Consider the following 14412-nt stretch of genomic DNA (forward strand, 5'->3'; position numbering starts at 1 on the left):
GGTGCTTATAATGCCTTCAGAGAACATTCATACATAGGTGTGATAACTATTCAAGTAGACACCTTAATTCTCGGGGAGATGCACTATCAGCAGATTGTCAGTAGAACAATACAAAAGACTTCAACTACGTTCTCATAGTTAGTGTATATCTTTATTGTGTGTGGTATTGTAAAAACAAACATGGGTGCTATTTCTTCCCAATTCCAGTAATTATTCAACTACTGAGCACCATTGCCAATATTCATCTTTTATGAATTAGATAGACTCAGAATATGATGATACAATACTATTATGTATAAATTCCACTGAGTATATAGTTTAGGGGGTGCTGATGGAACGGATTTGAAAGATTTAAAATCAGTTCTTCTTGGATAAACAACAGAGATAGCTGATATTTAATGACTCCTGCAGTAAATCCAATAAAAACCCATAATTTCATTTATTCATTCAACAATTACTATTGAGCACCTGCTATCTGCTAGAATACTGATTTTTGCACTGGAGATGCAGCAGCGAACATAACAAAGTACCTACACTCGGGGAGCTTACTTATTTTGTGCTTTGTAAGTTTGGATTTTTGTTTATTATATGTGTTTACAGAGAGGCACACATATATATTCCCTTTGGTGGAGAGGCAGTGGGAATTACATGTTTCATTTATTTAAAATATTTGAATGCCTTTTACTTATAGCAAGAGTGAAAGAACTATAGGAAACAATAAAGAAAAAATCAATTTCTACTCTCAAAAGGCTTGCAGTCTAGTTAAATTAGTGGCTCCTAACAAGGGGTGATTTTGCCCCCCAGGGGGCATTTGTCGATGTCTAGAGATATTTTTGGTTGTTACAACTGGGAGGGAAGAGTAGTGCTACAGGTATCTAGTGGGTAGCGTCCAGGAATGTTTCTAAACATCCTCCAGTGCACAAGACATTCTCACAACAAATAATTTTCTGACCCTAAATGTCAACAGTGTCCAGGTTGAGAAACCGTAACTTAGGGAGATGAGCTACATACATTAAAAGTTTTGTTTTTAATTACAAGGTATTAGATGATAAATGTTAAATGAGTGATACATACAAGGTGATACAGATAAGAGAAAGATCATTCTAGAATAAATTGATTATGGGAGGCTTCATGAAGGAAGTGGGGCTCAAGCTGAAGTGTTAGGTCACTCTTCTGCTCAAAACAGAGCAAAGCCTACAAGGCCCTTCTACCTCTCTGACTTTATCTCCTACCACTCCTCCTCTCACCTCTCCACTCCAGTCAACTGGCTTTTTGCATTTCCTTTAAAATATCAAGCATGCTTCTGTCTCACGGAATCTATTCTTACTGTTCCCTCTGATTTAAGTGTCCTTTCCCAAGAAGTCCACACACTCCCTCACTTCCTGCAGATCTCTGCTCTATTCAATCTCTTAATAGAGAACCCTTCCTTAATCATATTGTATATAAAATATTAACTCCTGCCCCCTCCCCTCCCTTTCCCCTTAACATGTTTTTTGGTCTCCAAAGCAAGAGTGTACCAGGCCTAGAGCAGACACTCAAGAAATACATGTAGAATTAGTGAATTAGTTAAATATTAATAATGGCAGTGAGAAGAAGCTTGAGTAAAGGAGCCTGTCTACTGTTATCCATAATGGCCTAGAACAGTGCCTGCCTCATGGTAGGGACTTCATAAATAGTGAATAATGAATGATGAAATAGACAGCCAAGGGAGATTAATATAATCAAAACATGCCTGTTTCTATCTTTGAAAAGTATTCTTAGGACAATTACTATGTTCTGTGTATACTGGCACATCTGGGTACATGGAATAAATGTTTTATTTTTAATTCTGACTATTCTTACCAGCTTTTTCACATTACATTCATTCCATATACAATCCGTGTAGTTTAGAAATGCAGCTTCTGAAATTCTATATCCTACCTGTATGTTAAGCCAGGTATTGTATAAAACATAAGTATATTTTAAGAAGTGTAATCTAAAGGCAGCTCTCCACCAAGCCAGTTCTATAATTTTCTGGCTTCATTTGCACTTATTCACGAATTCACCCACCCTGCACTCAGGGAGCCACTACAATTATGCGAATGCTAATAACATAACAACTAATGTTTATGGAGGACTTTTTGTGCTAGGAACTGTCCTGAAGGCTGTGCATACATTGTCTAGTTTTGTTCATACTACAGGAGACCCATATTATCAAATTCACGTATATCAAACTCTAATTTACCTTCTGTGGCTGGCCCAAGGCCAAAAGCCCGGAACTCCTGAGCTATGACTTCTTGCCTCCCGCTTCCAGCCACGTTCTCTTTTCTTGCCTCTCTGCACCCTCCTTTCCAGAAGAGCCACGAGGGCTCCTCCCCCTCCCTCTTGCTACTTTGTTTTGGAAACCATGGCGACCAACGGTTTTCCCGCTTCTCCTATCCTGGCAAATGGGCGGTCACTAAGTTAGACGACCCAGTACCTAACCCCGGGAGTGACTGACTAGTAACGCTGCCTGAGAGACGCAAGCGCGCTGAGCGAGGGGCGGAGCCAGAGAGCTGACGCACGCTCACGTAAAGGCTTCATAGCGTCTCGACTGGGCGGAGCTTTACCGGTCAGTCCTGTCAGAGTAGCGGCCGTCGCGCGAGCGCGTGGTTTCTCTCAGGCTCTGACGAGAAAAGTTAGCTTTTGGGAGCGAAGAGGGTACGCGGTCACCCCGCAATGTCTGGTCAGTTAGGTGAGCCGCAGGAAGGCCCGTCACATGCTGGGCTCGATCTGCCGAACCCTGAGAGAAATGAGGCTGGGGTCCAGAGAGGTGTGATCCGAAGGCGCAAGTCCTGGATCCAAAAGGTCCTTGAGCAAGCAACGGACTCACCTCTCCAGTGGATCACCCCGTCGGAGGTTGTGCCTGTCGCTGTTTTGGCCGTCCAGAGGTACCTGTTAGAGGGTGAGGCACGCGACATGGAATCTAAACCTCCGCTTTATTGCTATGATGTGACGATCTCGGACGGGGTGTTCCGTGAGAAGTGCTACCTGGACCCCAGCCTGAATTTTCTCGTGTATAAAAATATTCTCAAAGTTGGCATAGAAGTGAAAATTTACAGAGTCTCGTGTGTTTATAACGAGAAAAGATTAGGCCAGGGGATCCTGTGCATAGATAACGTCCACTGTGGGGAGTCCCTGGACTCCATTTCTTTAGAAATTCCCTTCAGAAATAGAGCGCACCGGGAAATCCCGGAGAGGCCGTTAAGAGGCGGAAAGAGCCATTACCTGGCCCTGTGGAATAACGAAGATCCATATGGAGATATCTGGTTAAGCAACAAGGAACCTGAGGAGTACAATTTTAACGGTAAGTAATTGGAGGGAACGACGGAGGGGTTAAAGTTTTCGGGAGCTTGCTTTAATGGGAAAGGAAACGAAGGTGCTTTGGTATTGTTAATTATAAGCCGGGAGTGGTAAGAGACAAGCTTTGATGGGTGATGGGGTTCCAGCTCGCGTCTTGCTTTGATTGTGAAAGTGGCCAGTCAGGAAGTGTCCGAATACATCTTAAATTTAATCTGACGAACGTAGTGATGTTGCAGTCAGTATTCCTCATGTTTTCGTTATACGTTTGACTACAGTGGAATTCATCTTAGTTTTAGTCCCATTCCAGTTGTGGAAGTAGTACTTTCTGTGTTGGTTGGAAAGTGTATAGATTTGAATTCGGCGTAAAGGTGGTAAATATTTGTGGTTTTGCCTGTTTTAACTTTCGTTCAAAAAAGGATGTTCCGTGATTTATTCCTTAATAATTCACATTTAATGAAACGCCATTTTCTATACCTTTGAGTGTGGCAGTTATGTAAATGTTGTTTTTTGAATGTGTGATTTTGTGGGAAAGCTTGGAATTCTCATTTTTATGTTTCTTCTTACTTACCACGAACAATACTAACCTGAGAAGTTCAGTTCTTCTGTTTCAGAAGTAGGAAGTTAACCTGATAATGCTAGCTCGTCCGTCATCAGCAAATGCTCTAAAATATGTTTTTATCTGTAAGAGATGGAATAAGGGGAATGATAGTACTATAGGCATGTACGTGTGTGGAATGGGGAAGAAATAAAGTGCAAAAAACATAAGGCGAAAGTAGTGGAGCGAGAAAGATAAATTTTTACATTTACTGCTTTTCAGGTTTTTTTTTTAAACATTGCAGTGATAATGCTAGATCGTAGATAATCTTATTATGACGTGTAACAGCAACAGACTTGAAAGTGAAAAGATATCTGGGACGAAAATATGCAATTAAAGTAATATCCAGTTATAAGGAAAAGAAGATGGCTGTAGAAATGTGTAGCTAAGGATGATTAAATAACTTAAACTTTAAAAACAAGATATTCATTTCAGGGATGAAATAATGGAATGATTTTTTATCTCAAACATGGAATAAGGCAGTAGTGCATTAGTACTCTGTTGGTCATTTTTATTTTTAGAATTGAATGTACAAATGAAAAATTCGTGCTCTAGAAGAATTGAGGGGAATAATAATTTGTAAAAATATATTTCATTTTTCTGATTGTGAAAGTAATATCTATTCATTATTGAAACCATATTTTTATTAAAAAAGGCAATGTCCATGTGCTAAAAAATCCAAACTTTATATTTAAAAGTATATTGTATTAAAAGTGTAAGACCCAAGTACAGTAAAGTGTTGATGACAAAATATAGAAGTGGGTATATTGGTGTTCTTTTCAGGTTTGCTGTATGTTTGAAATTTTTAATAATAAAATGCTTGGGTGGAGTAAGAGACCCGTTTTGCCTCCTCGTATGCCTTCAACTTTCCTCTTAAAATGGGGAAAAATGAATTATATTACATTGCATGATTTGTTATTTCCACTTCTCTCAAACATCTTTAACGTACATCTTTTTATACACTTTTCCATAGTATGGATGTACCCTGATTTATATAACCATGCCCACGTTAATGGGTAATTTATAATTTTAGGCAGTTATTGGTTTTTCAGTTTTAGATCCAGTGCTGAACATCATTAGGATATACCTGTATTTGTTCACTATGTGCAAGTATTTCTGTTGAATGGTTGGCTTCCTAGAACAGAAATTGCTGGGTTAAAGAGTATTTGACTTTTTTAATTAAATGGATATTGACAAAGCAGCTTCTTAAAAGGTTGTGCTAATTTACATTACCACCAACATATGTACGACAGTGCCCATTTCCCTGTACTGTTATTTTTAATTATATCTTTTGACTTTTTCTGATTAATTTGTAGGATTTCTTTGCTAATGGGTATTAAGTTTTGTCTGCCGTATTTTGCAAATTATTTTCTCCCACTCTGTTCCTCTTAGTTTTGTGGTGCGATTTTGTGCTTTTAAAACTTTTCTATTAGGTATAGTGTGTACACAGTAAAATAGAAGAGCCTTAAAAATACAGCTATCTATATATATATCTGTGTAACCACCCTCCTAGATCAAGATATAGAGCATTTCAAGAACCCCAAAAGGCTCCCTCTCCTCATTCAATACCCTATTCTAAAAGTACCAATACGATCTCAGAGGCAGCAGTTTAAAAGGGAAGTTAGGGGAATTCCCTGGCGGTCCGAGTTAGGACTCCGCGCTTCCAGTGCCGGCGGCCGGGGTTCGATCCTTAGTGGGGGAACTAAGATCCCGCAAGCCGAGGGCGCGGCCAAAAAAATAAAATAAAAAGGAAGTTAGACTGTGCCACTCTCCTGTCTAAATCCTTCCAGTAGCTCCGCACTGCAAGAAAATCTAGACCTCCTACCCGGGTCCACGTGGCCCTACGGCGGTTGGCAAACTGTCTGTAAAGAGCCGGATAGTAAATCTTTTTGTCTTTGCGAGACCTATGGTCTCTGCTGTAGCTATTAAACTTTGCCATTGTTTGTGGAAAGCAGCCACAGAAAATATGTAATTGCATGGGTTTGGTTGTGTTAAAACTAGAACTTTATTAACAAAACCGGGCAGCAGCCTGGATTTGGCCTGAGGGCCGCACTTTGCGGGGACCTGCCCTACAAGAAAGGGGCCATTACGTGCCTCTCTAACCGCTCTCCTCCACCATTTTGTTTCGGCCACGCCAGCCACCTTTTAAATCTTTAAACCTCCAAGCTCTGTCCTGCCCTCAGGTAGTTTGCTCCTGGCTTTTTCCTCTTTCTGGAAAGTTCCTTCCCATCCTCAGGTTTCAACTCAGATATATGAAATGTATTAGAAAAGGGCTCTCTAAAATATGCATTCCTTCCGCATTTATTGTTATTACATCACCGTGCAAATGCCCTTCATAGAATTGGTAACACACTGAAATTATTTTCTTTTTTTTCTCCTCCTACTAGTTTGTAAGATCCAGGGGGGCAAGCACTCTTTTTTTTCCTCACTGCTGTGGGCTGTTTCTCCTATACCCAGAACAATGTCTGGAACATAGTAGGCATCCAATACAGGTTCATTGAATAAAGGAATGAATGAAATAAATTACATTCCTGGATTTTCTAATGTTGAACCACTTTTGTTTCTACTTGGTCATGCTTGTTATTGTTATATCTGTATATTCAAGTGAATTTGGTCCATAAGTTTTGTTATTTTTTAGGAGAGTACTATTTCAGTTCGATATTTATATCAGGTTAATTAATATTAGCCTAGTAGGATGAGTTACCTGTTTTTCTGTACTTACAGAAATCATGTGTTCATTGAAAGTGTGGTAGAATTTACCCCTAAAACGATTTGAACCTGGGACCTTGGGCCGGGATTGGGAGTTGGGCGAATGATTCCTTTTCAGTTTTTTGAAAAAGTGGTAAAACCAATAATGCTTTGAGTGCATTATTGAGAGTTGATATTTCGCTAGGAAATCTCATTTCACCTAGATCTCAAAGTTGTACATAGTAGTCTACATTTTTAAATCGCTGTCTTGTCAGTTACATCCCCTGATGCGTTCCTAATGTTTGTGTCTTCACCCTTTTTTATGGTCAGCCTTGCCAGAGGTTTGTCTACTTTCTTGGTATTCAAAAATAAGAAAAGACTTTTAGCTTTACTAATTAAGAAGTCTGTATCGGGGAGATGTTTCTACTTTATTTTTGCTGTCCTCTTTAATTCTTTTTCCTTCCTTTGTTCTTTTTTTGGCGGGGGGGGGCGTTCTACCTTCTTGAGTCCAATGCTTGGTTCATTTATTTCCTTGTTTATTTCTTCCAAAAGCTTTAACAATTCTGAAATTTCCCATGAGTACTGCTTTGGCTGTATCCCCCAGGTTGTGAAGTATAGAAATTTCATTATTACTCCTTACTCATATTTTCTGATTTTAAATTTGAGTTCCTCTTTACCCCCAAAAGTTTAGAAAAAGCTTACTTATTAGACATGAAGTTCCTTATTATATGAAGTTTTTAAATTAAAATATTCCTTATCCTTATTTTAAAATCTATTTTATTTGCCCATTTCTTTGAGAGGAATATTGGCTTCTCTTTATGATGGTGGTTTTGTTCATTTCTCAACATCTAAGTTTTCGATTTAGATGTTGCTGTAATGTGTAAAGTTTCATAACTTGTTAATATCATGGTGGATTTTACTCTATCAATATAGAATTTATCTCTTAGTCCCCTTTTTTTTTTGGCCGCACAGCACTACATGGGGCATCTTAGTTCCCCGACCAGGAATGGAATACGCGCCCCCTGCCGTGGACCGCCAGGGAAGTCCCTCTTAGTCTCTTTTTGCCTCGAATTATATTTTGTATATTTTGATAGTACTGTTTACCACTTCCACTGTCTTTTAGTTAGCATTTAGGGCAATGATTCTCAAACATGACTGGGCATCCATATCACCTCAAAAGTGTTTTAAAATTCAGATTGCTGCGCCCCATCACCAGTTTCTGATTCAGTACATCTGCCCTAGAGTTTACATTTCTAACACATTGATGCTGCTGGTACAAAGGCCACACTTTGATAACCACTAGCCTAGTGTATGTATCTTTGTTCATCACTTTATTTCCATTTTGTTTTAGGTTTCTTTCTATAGCCAAGATTTTGCTTTTTGACCCAAACCAATTCGTTTTCTTTCAAGAGATGAATTTAATCCAATTAAATTTAATATAATTAATGATTGTACCTGTTCTTGCAGTCCTACTTTGTTTACTATATGCCATGCTTTATTTTTTTTTACTATTTTTTTTTTGCTTTCACAGGATTAAAATTTTTTTTCTTCTAGTGCTTTAGAAGTAATATATTTTTATTCTCTTTAATGTTTTAACAAAATCATTTGAACTTACATTTTATGTCAATCTCCAGGATTATTTAGAATTTATAATATTCTCCTCCTGAACAAGACAAGAGGTTTAGGACTCTACTTGATCATGATGTAATTTGGCATACTGCTACATTGGATTTGAAAGTATTTGATTTAGGATTTTTGCCATCGTAAATGTTTTGGGTTTATAGTTTTCTCTTTTGTACTATTTCTGCCATAATTTTTCAGGATTTATCTAAGTTTATAAAATGAATTGGTATAATTTCTATATTTTATTGTGCTCTAGAACAACTTATAGTTAAGAGAAAGAGCTATTCTTTGAAACTAGTTAAAATGAAAATTGTTAAAAACCATATAAACCTGGTGCAATTTTGGGAGGTCATTATTTGTGAACTTTTTCATTTTCTTGCATGGTTATTGACCTGTTCCAGTGTTCTTCTGTTCCTTAGGGCAACAATATTGGTAATTCATATTTTTCTAGAAGATTATCTATTTCACTGATATTTTCACGTTTAGTGATATATAATTATATATAGTAATCTTTAAAATGATTTTCTCTATGTTTATGGTTGATCACATTCCAAACATTTTTTTGTTTGCTTTCTTCAGGATTGCACTTATTAAAGTTTTACCTTTTTATTAATTTTTCTAGGGAATTGAATTTGCCAGTTATACTGTTTTCTAATTCATTAGTTTCAGTTTTTAATCTTTATTCCTTTCTATATTCCTTAGATTTATTCTTTTGCAGTGGTTTTCACTGTATGGTCCAAGGACCCCTAGGTGTTTCCCCAAGATTTTTTCAGGGGATTCGCAATGTTAAAAGTATTTTCATAATAATAGTATTAAGGCTTTATTTATCTTTTTTTACTCTCATTCTCTCAGAAGTAGAGTGGAGTTTTCCAGAGGGTACATGTCATGTGACATTGAAACAGACTGAATAAATGCCAAAGAAAATATGATTTATCCAGTTGTCTTCTACTAAGGTAGACACTGAAGAGATTTGCAAAAATGTAAAACAATGCCACTCTTCCCACTACATTTTTGGTTTTGGAAAATATAGTCATTTTTCAAAAATATACCTTTTTAGTATACATTAACAGGTTTATTATTGTTGTTTTAAAGGAATTAATGAATATTTTAATTTCTTAGTTTTACTTTATAATATGGTAAATATGATAAATATTACCCACATAAACAAAAGCTTTTTGAGGTCTTCAGTAATTTTTAAGACAGTAAAGGGGTCCTGGGACCACAGAGTTTGAGAAACACTATTGCATTGCTTACTAACTTTTTATATTGAATATGTAGTTTATTATTATTTTCATTCTTTCTTTTGATAATGAACCCACTTATTTCTATGAATTTACACAGATTCCTCATTGTCTATGTATAACCTGTAATTTTTTTTTAGATTTCAGAGATATGTATATTCTATGAAGTTAACGAGTTTTTTTTTTGTTTTGTTTTGTTTTGTTTTTGTTTTTTTTGGTTTTTACCCAATCTGGGAAAATGTTAATCAGGCACATGTCTGATCATGGCTAACTGTCTGGACTCAACTGTAGCAGAAACAGTGGCTCTTACAACTGTGGTTTTACAAAACCATGTAGCTCTTGAATTTATTCTGGCTGGTAAAGGAGGTGTATGTGCCTTCATTGATGAAGAGTGTTCCACATACCTTCTAGATAATTCAGAGGTGATCTGCAATTTGTTTGACCATATTTAAAAGGAAATCACTTAATTATGTCACATCAAATATTAGGATCTGTGATCCTGGGCTAGTAATGTATTGGGAGAATCTGGAGGGAAATTTACACAAGATATCCTAATACTGAAAATAGTGGGGGGGGGGCAGTGTTAATGGTACAGTTGTAGTTATAAAAGGCCATTTAAACTCTTATTGAAAAGAAATTACAAGAATGGTTTTCATGCCAAAGTTGAGTAGGTGATACATTACATAAATAAAAATGGAAGTGGAGGATGCCTTAGAGAAATAAATATTGGAAAAAATACAAATTCACATTTTAAAAGTTGGGACTGTGGGCTATGAGAGAGCAAAATGGAGAAAATTGCAGATGGAACCCCTCTTAACCAAGGAAGTATAAAATTAGAAATACAAGTTAATCTTTTAAAGATGGTGAATAGCTTTTAAGCAGTTTTGGCACTTGCTAGCAGGCTTGGAGATTAAAACATTTTAAAGTAAATTATATGGCATATGAGAAGGTAATATGTGCTATGTAGAAAAATAAAATGGGATGGAAGATAAGTAAGGGGATCAGTTTTCTATAGGGTGGTTAGGGCTAACATCACTGAGAAAGTGACCTTTGAGCAAAACTTGAAGGAGAAGAGAAAGTCACTCGGGTATCTAAGAGGAAATCACTTGGGTATATAAGAGGAAGACATTCCAGACCCAGGGAAGAGCAAGTGCAAAGGCCCTGTTACAGGACCATGTCTGGAATGTTTGGGAAAGTTCGAACTTATACATATGAGACTAAGGTGAGAGCAGTAAAGAAATATATCGTGAAACAATTCTATAAGTTAAATATATAAGTGCCATGGAAAATATTCCATGGCATTGAGTTTTTTCTTAAGGGAGGTAAGTTTCGATCCAAGTCTTCCAGGAAGTAATTACACAGTTTGATGAGGTAGAGGGCATTCCAGATGGAACATTCCATCTAGATGTGTTAGTTAACATAGGTATTTACCTATATTCTAGTCATATAGTAAGTCATATATATATTTTAGCTATTATTATTAGGGATAATGTTTATTACTAAGTTTTATATGTGAGAAGTATACAGACTGGTTTAGCTGGTGAGAAGGAGTTGCTTTGGGTATGATCTGGCTACCATTTTTAACCAATAAAATAGAATTTTGAAATTACCATGACATATTTAGTAAGATTTTTTTTCTTTTTTGTATTCTAGATACCAGAATAATTTCCCTTTCTCACCTTGAAACGACCTGGTCTAGCAGAAGGAATTTTCCTGCATTGCTTGTGAGAATCTTGCATAAATCAAAACTGCGATACTATGGAAAACCCAATAAAAAGATGACTGAGCCATACCAGGTATAAGTAGTGATAAGATATTATATGTTAATTTAGCACTCATGAATTATAACTTACAGACCTGACTCTTTATTAGGATAATTTATGTTTAAATAACATTTTAAAGTTCAACTTAATAATTTTAAAAATGAACAAATATATATTTCAAGGTATTTTTCTATGTAGTTTCTTATAGAAAAAGAAATTCTTTCTGTATTAGTGCCCTTTAGTTCCCTTGATCCAGCTGGTCTCCTTCACACCTTTTTCTGTATCTTCAACTTCTTCTTCTTTACTGTGCTTTCTACACCAGCATATAAATATAGTCTAGTCTTCCATTTTAAAAAAGGAAAAAAATCTCCTTTGACATCAGGACTCCTGTATTCCCTCTGTCCTTCTCTTTGGGCAAGCTCCTTGAAGAAGTAGTCTACACTATATGTTTTCACTTTCTTGCCTCCCTTTTACTTCTCAACACAATTAGTTTGACTTTTTGCTTCAGCTGGTCACTCACCAGAGACCTAATTGTCAAATCTATCTGACACTTTTCTGTTATCTTGACTCTCTATGCCATATGGTGCTGATTTCTGTCCTGTGTTTTTTTTTTAACTTAACATTTTACTGTATTTCCACATGTTATCAAGAATTATTTTAGGTGCTTTATTAAGCTTTTATAGTAAAAGTTATACATATTTACAGGGAATTTGGAAAATGTATAAAGATATATAAAGCTGATAAATAATATCAACCCAAATCTTACCACTCAGAGAGAACCACTGTTAATATTAAAGTGTGTTTTATTCCCCTTTTTTGTATGTGTATATCATATATATACACATATCTGTGATATCATATGTATGTCATAGATAGCACATCTATGCATATATGTATGCCTATCATATATTACATATAACTATGGCATATATCATAGTAAATTATCTTACAAAATGGGAATCATATTGTACATAAAATTTTGTATCATTTAACATTTTCTTAAGTATTTTCTCATATTACTAAAAATTCTTCATTTATAACTTTTCGTCATTACAGAATCTCTCATATCATAAATTATTCAGTGATTCTCCTATAGTTTTGCTTCCTCATTCTTAAAATAAAATTTGAACACCCTGTAGGTTAAAGTAACAAATATGCATGTGCTTTTACTCTTTTTTTCCTAGACCTTTTTGGAAGTTGCTGACAGTTCAGGCACAGTGTCAGCGATTATGTGGAATGCCCTGTGTCCTGAGTGGTATAAAAGTTTGCACGTTGGTTTAGTTCTTCTGCTTCAAGATTATTCTATTAAAAAGAGTTACCCCTTCAGGATGAAGCCTCTCCCTGTGAATCCACGGGTCAAACTAATTTCTACAATGGGTTAAGTATTCAATGAATTTGTTATTTTATAGCTATTTTGTTTGTATAAATTTGCAAAGTACCATATCAGTCAAAAGCCCTTAAAAATTACTGAAGCTGTTAGAAACTGACAGACTTTAAATTCTTTTATCCATAAAAATTTTTGAGCAATCACTTAATAAATATGTTTATTATTGCATTTTTTAAGAAAAATCATCTGAGATATATATTGTTGATTAATGAATGAGTGCCGCTTGGGATGTACTTATTTTTCTTTCATTTTTTTGTATTAAAATATTAAATTAATGACTTGAATATAATTTTTGTTACTACGAGGTGCTATTTGAAAAGGCTTTTGTCAAAATTTTATTTTGAAATAATTTCAAACTTACATAAATGTTGAAAGGATAGTATGAAGAACTCCCATATACCTTTCACACAGATTCAACAATTGGTAACATTTACCTTTGCTTTATCATTCCTCCACTATATATATATATATATATATATATATATATATATATATATATATATATATATACACACACACACACACACACACACACACATATGTATTTATCACCTCTGAACCGTTTGACAGTAAGTGGCAGCCATCATACATACCCCTTTACCTCTAAACACTTCAGTAATATTTCACTCTATATTTCCTAAGAACAAGAACATTCTATTACATAATCACAGTATAGTTATCAAAATCAGGAAATTTAAAGTTGATATAATACTATTATCTAACCTGTGGTCAATATTTAAATGTTACCAATTGCTACAATCTTGAAAGGGCTCTTCCTGATTAGTATTGAAATCACAGTATTGACATCTTGGCATCATCCTAAATATTTTGGGAGCATTAGAATTAATATAGTAAGTGATTGCTTTAAGATGTGGATATGATTTTTTTTGCATTTCCCTTTTTCAAAATTGTAGGACACATCATTCAACAATTTTAAGCATTGTTTTTGGCTTTTCATAGTTTTATACTGGACCTTTATTTCTGTGTATTCTGAACTCCCTAGCTGACCCATTAAGCTTAATTATATAAAGAATGTTCAAATAATGTAGCCTTTGTTCACTATTTACTGAAATATATATTTAGGAAAATCTCATATGATTCTCTATTAAAATCTTAAGCATTTGGTAGACATCAGTCTTGCTGGATGAACAAGTCATTACTTAGATAGTTTGGTACAACCAGTCCATCTCATTACTCTTTATTACAGGAGAAATTAAACTCATATTGCTATTGAGACTTAATTAAGAAAATGTAGTAAAATTTAGCGAGAGGAAGCTAATTCAAAATGTGTATTATTGTGTCTGCCAATTTATAAATTCTTTCCCACTACCAAGCATCTCCAGGTGACAAAATTGCTTTAGTAAAAACTGAGACATTCTTTGTCGATAACAGATAAGCTAAGTAACTTTGTTGATGTCACATAATAAATCACTGGCATAGTGAAAATTGAAACCTAGTTTTCCTGATACCTAACCTAGTGTTCTTTTTACTAAATACAGTGTTTTCTGGTGTAAAGAAAATTAATTTCAATCACAGTTTTTATGTGTCTATGGACAAATCTAGAAATGTGTCTGTACTAATAGCTGCTTCTAAACCTTAAAAACATATGGAAAGTGGGACAATAGACAGCATGTGACAAGTAGATAAACAGCCATTAGAACGTAGCAGTGAAACTGATTGAGCTGTATGCTACCTCTGCTACATAGAATTATAGGGCCGGATTTTCATAATGGAAACTCTCTTTTTAGGATATGAGAAGCTATTTACACTTTCAAGTGAATAATTGCAAATATA

The 14412-nt window shown here is 35.3% G+C and overlaps 1 protein-coding gene and 1 long non-coding RNA gene across 3 annotated transcripts in view; one reads left to right on the top strand and one right to left on the bottom strand.

The window, feature by feature from the left end:
* LOC132357720 (uncharacterized) overlaps positions 1 to 2403 on the bottom strand; it is a 36649-nt gene extending 34246 nt beyond the window's left edge. The window contains exon 1 of the long non-coding RNA XR_009500282.1: positions 2225 to 2403. This is a non-coding gene — a long non-coding RNA (uncharacterized LOC132357720). The remainder of the gene's footprint in view (positions 1 to 2224) is intronic.
* A 192-nt stretch (positions 2404 to 2595) lies between these two features.
* The window catches only part of RADX (RPA1 related single stranded DNA binding protein, X-linked), a 62703-nt gene continuing 50886 nt past the window's right edge, over positions 2596 to 14412 (top strand). For both annotated transcript variants that reach the window (XM_059910340.1, XM_059910341.1), the window contains exons 1-3: positions 2596 to 3325; positions 11122 to 11264; positions 12416 to 12608. In XM_059910340.1, the coding sequence (XP_059766323.1) occupies positions 2698 to 3325; positions 11122 to 11264; positions 12416 to 12608 (964 nt within the window). In that variant the 5' untranslated portion in view covers positions 2596 to 2697. The remainder of the gene's footprint in view (positions 3326 to 11121; positions 11265 to 12415; positions 12609 to 14412) is intronic.

This window comes from Balaenoptera ricei, chromosome X, assembly GCF_028023285.1.
Source record: "Balaenoptera ricei isolate mBalRic1 chromosome X, mBalRic1.hap2, whole genome shotgun sequence".
Lineage (NCBI taxonomy): Eukaryota > Metazoa > Chordata > Mammalia > Artiodactyla > Balaenopteridae > Balaenoptera > Balaenoptera ricei.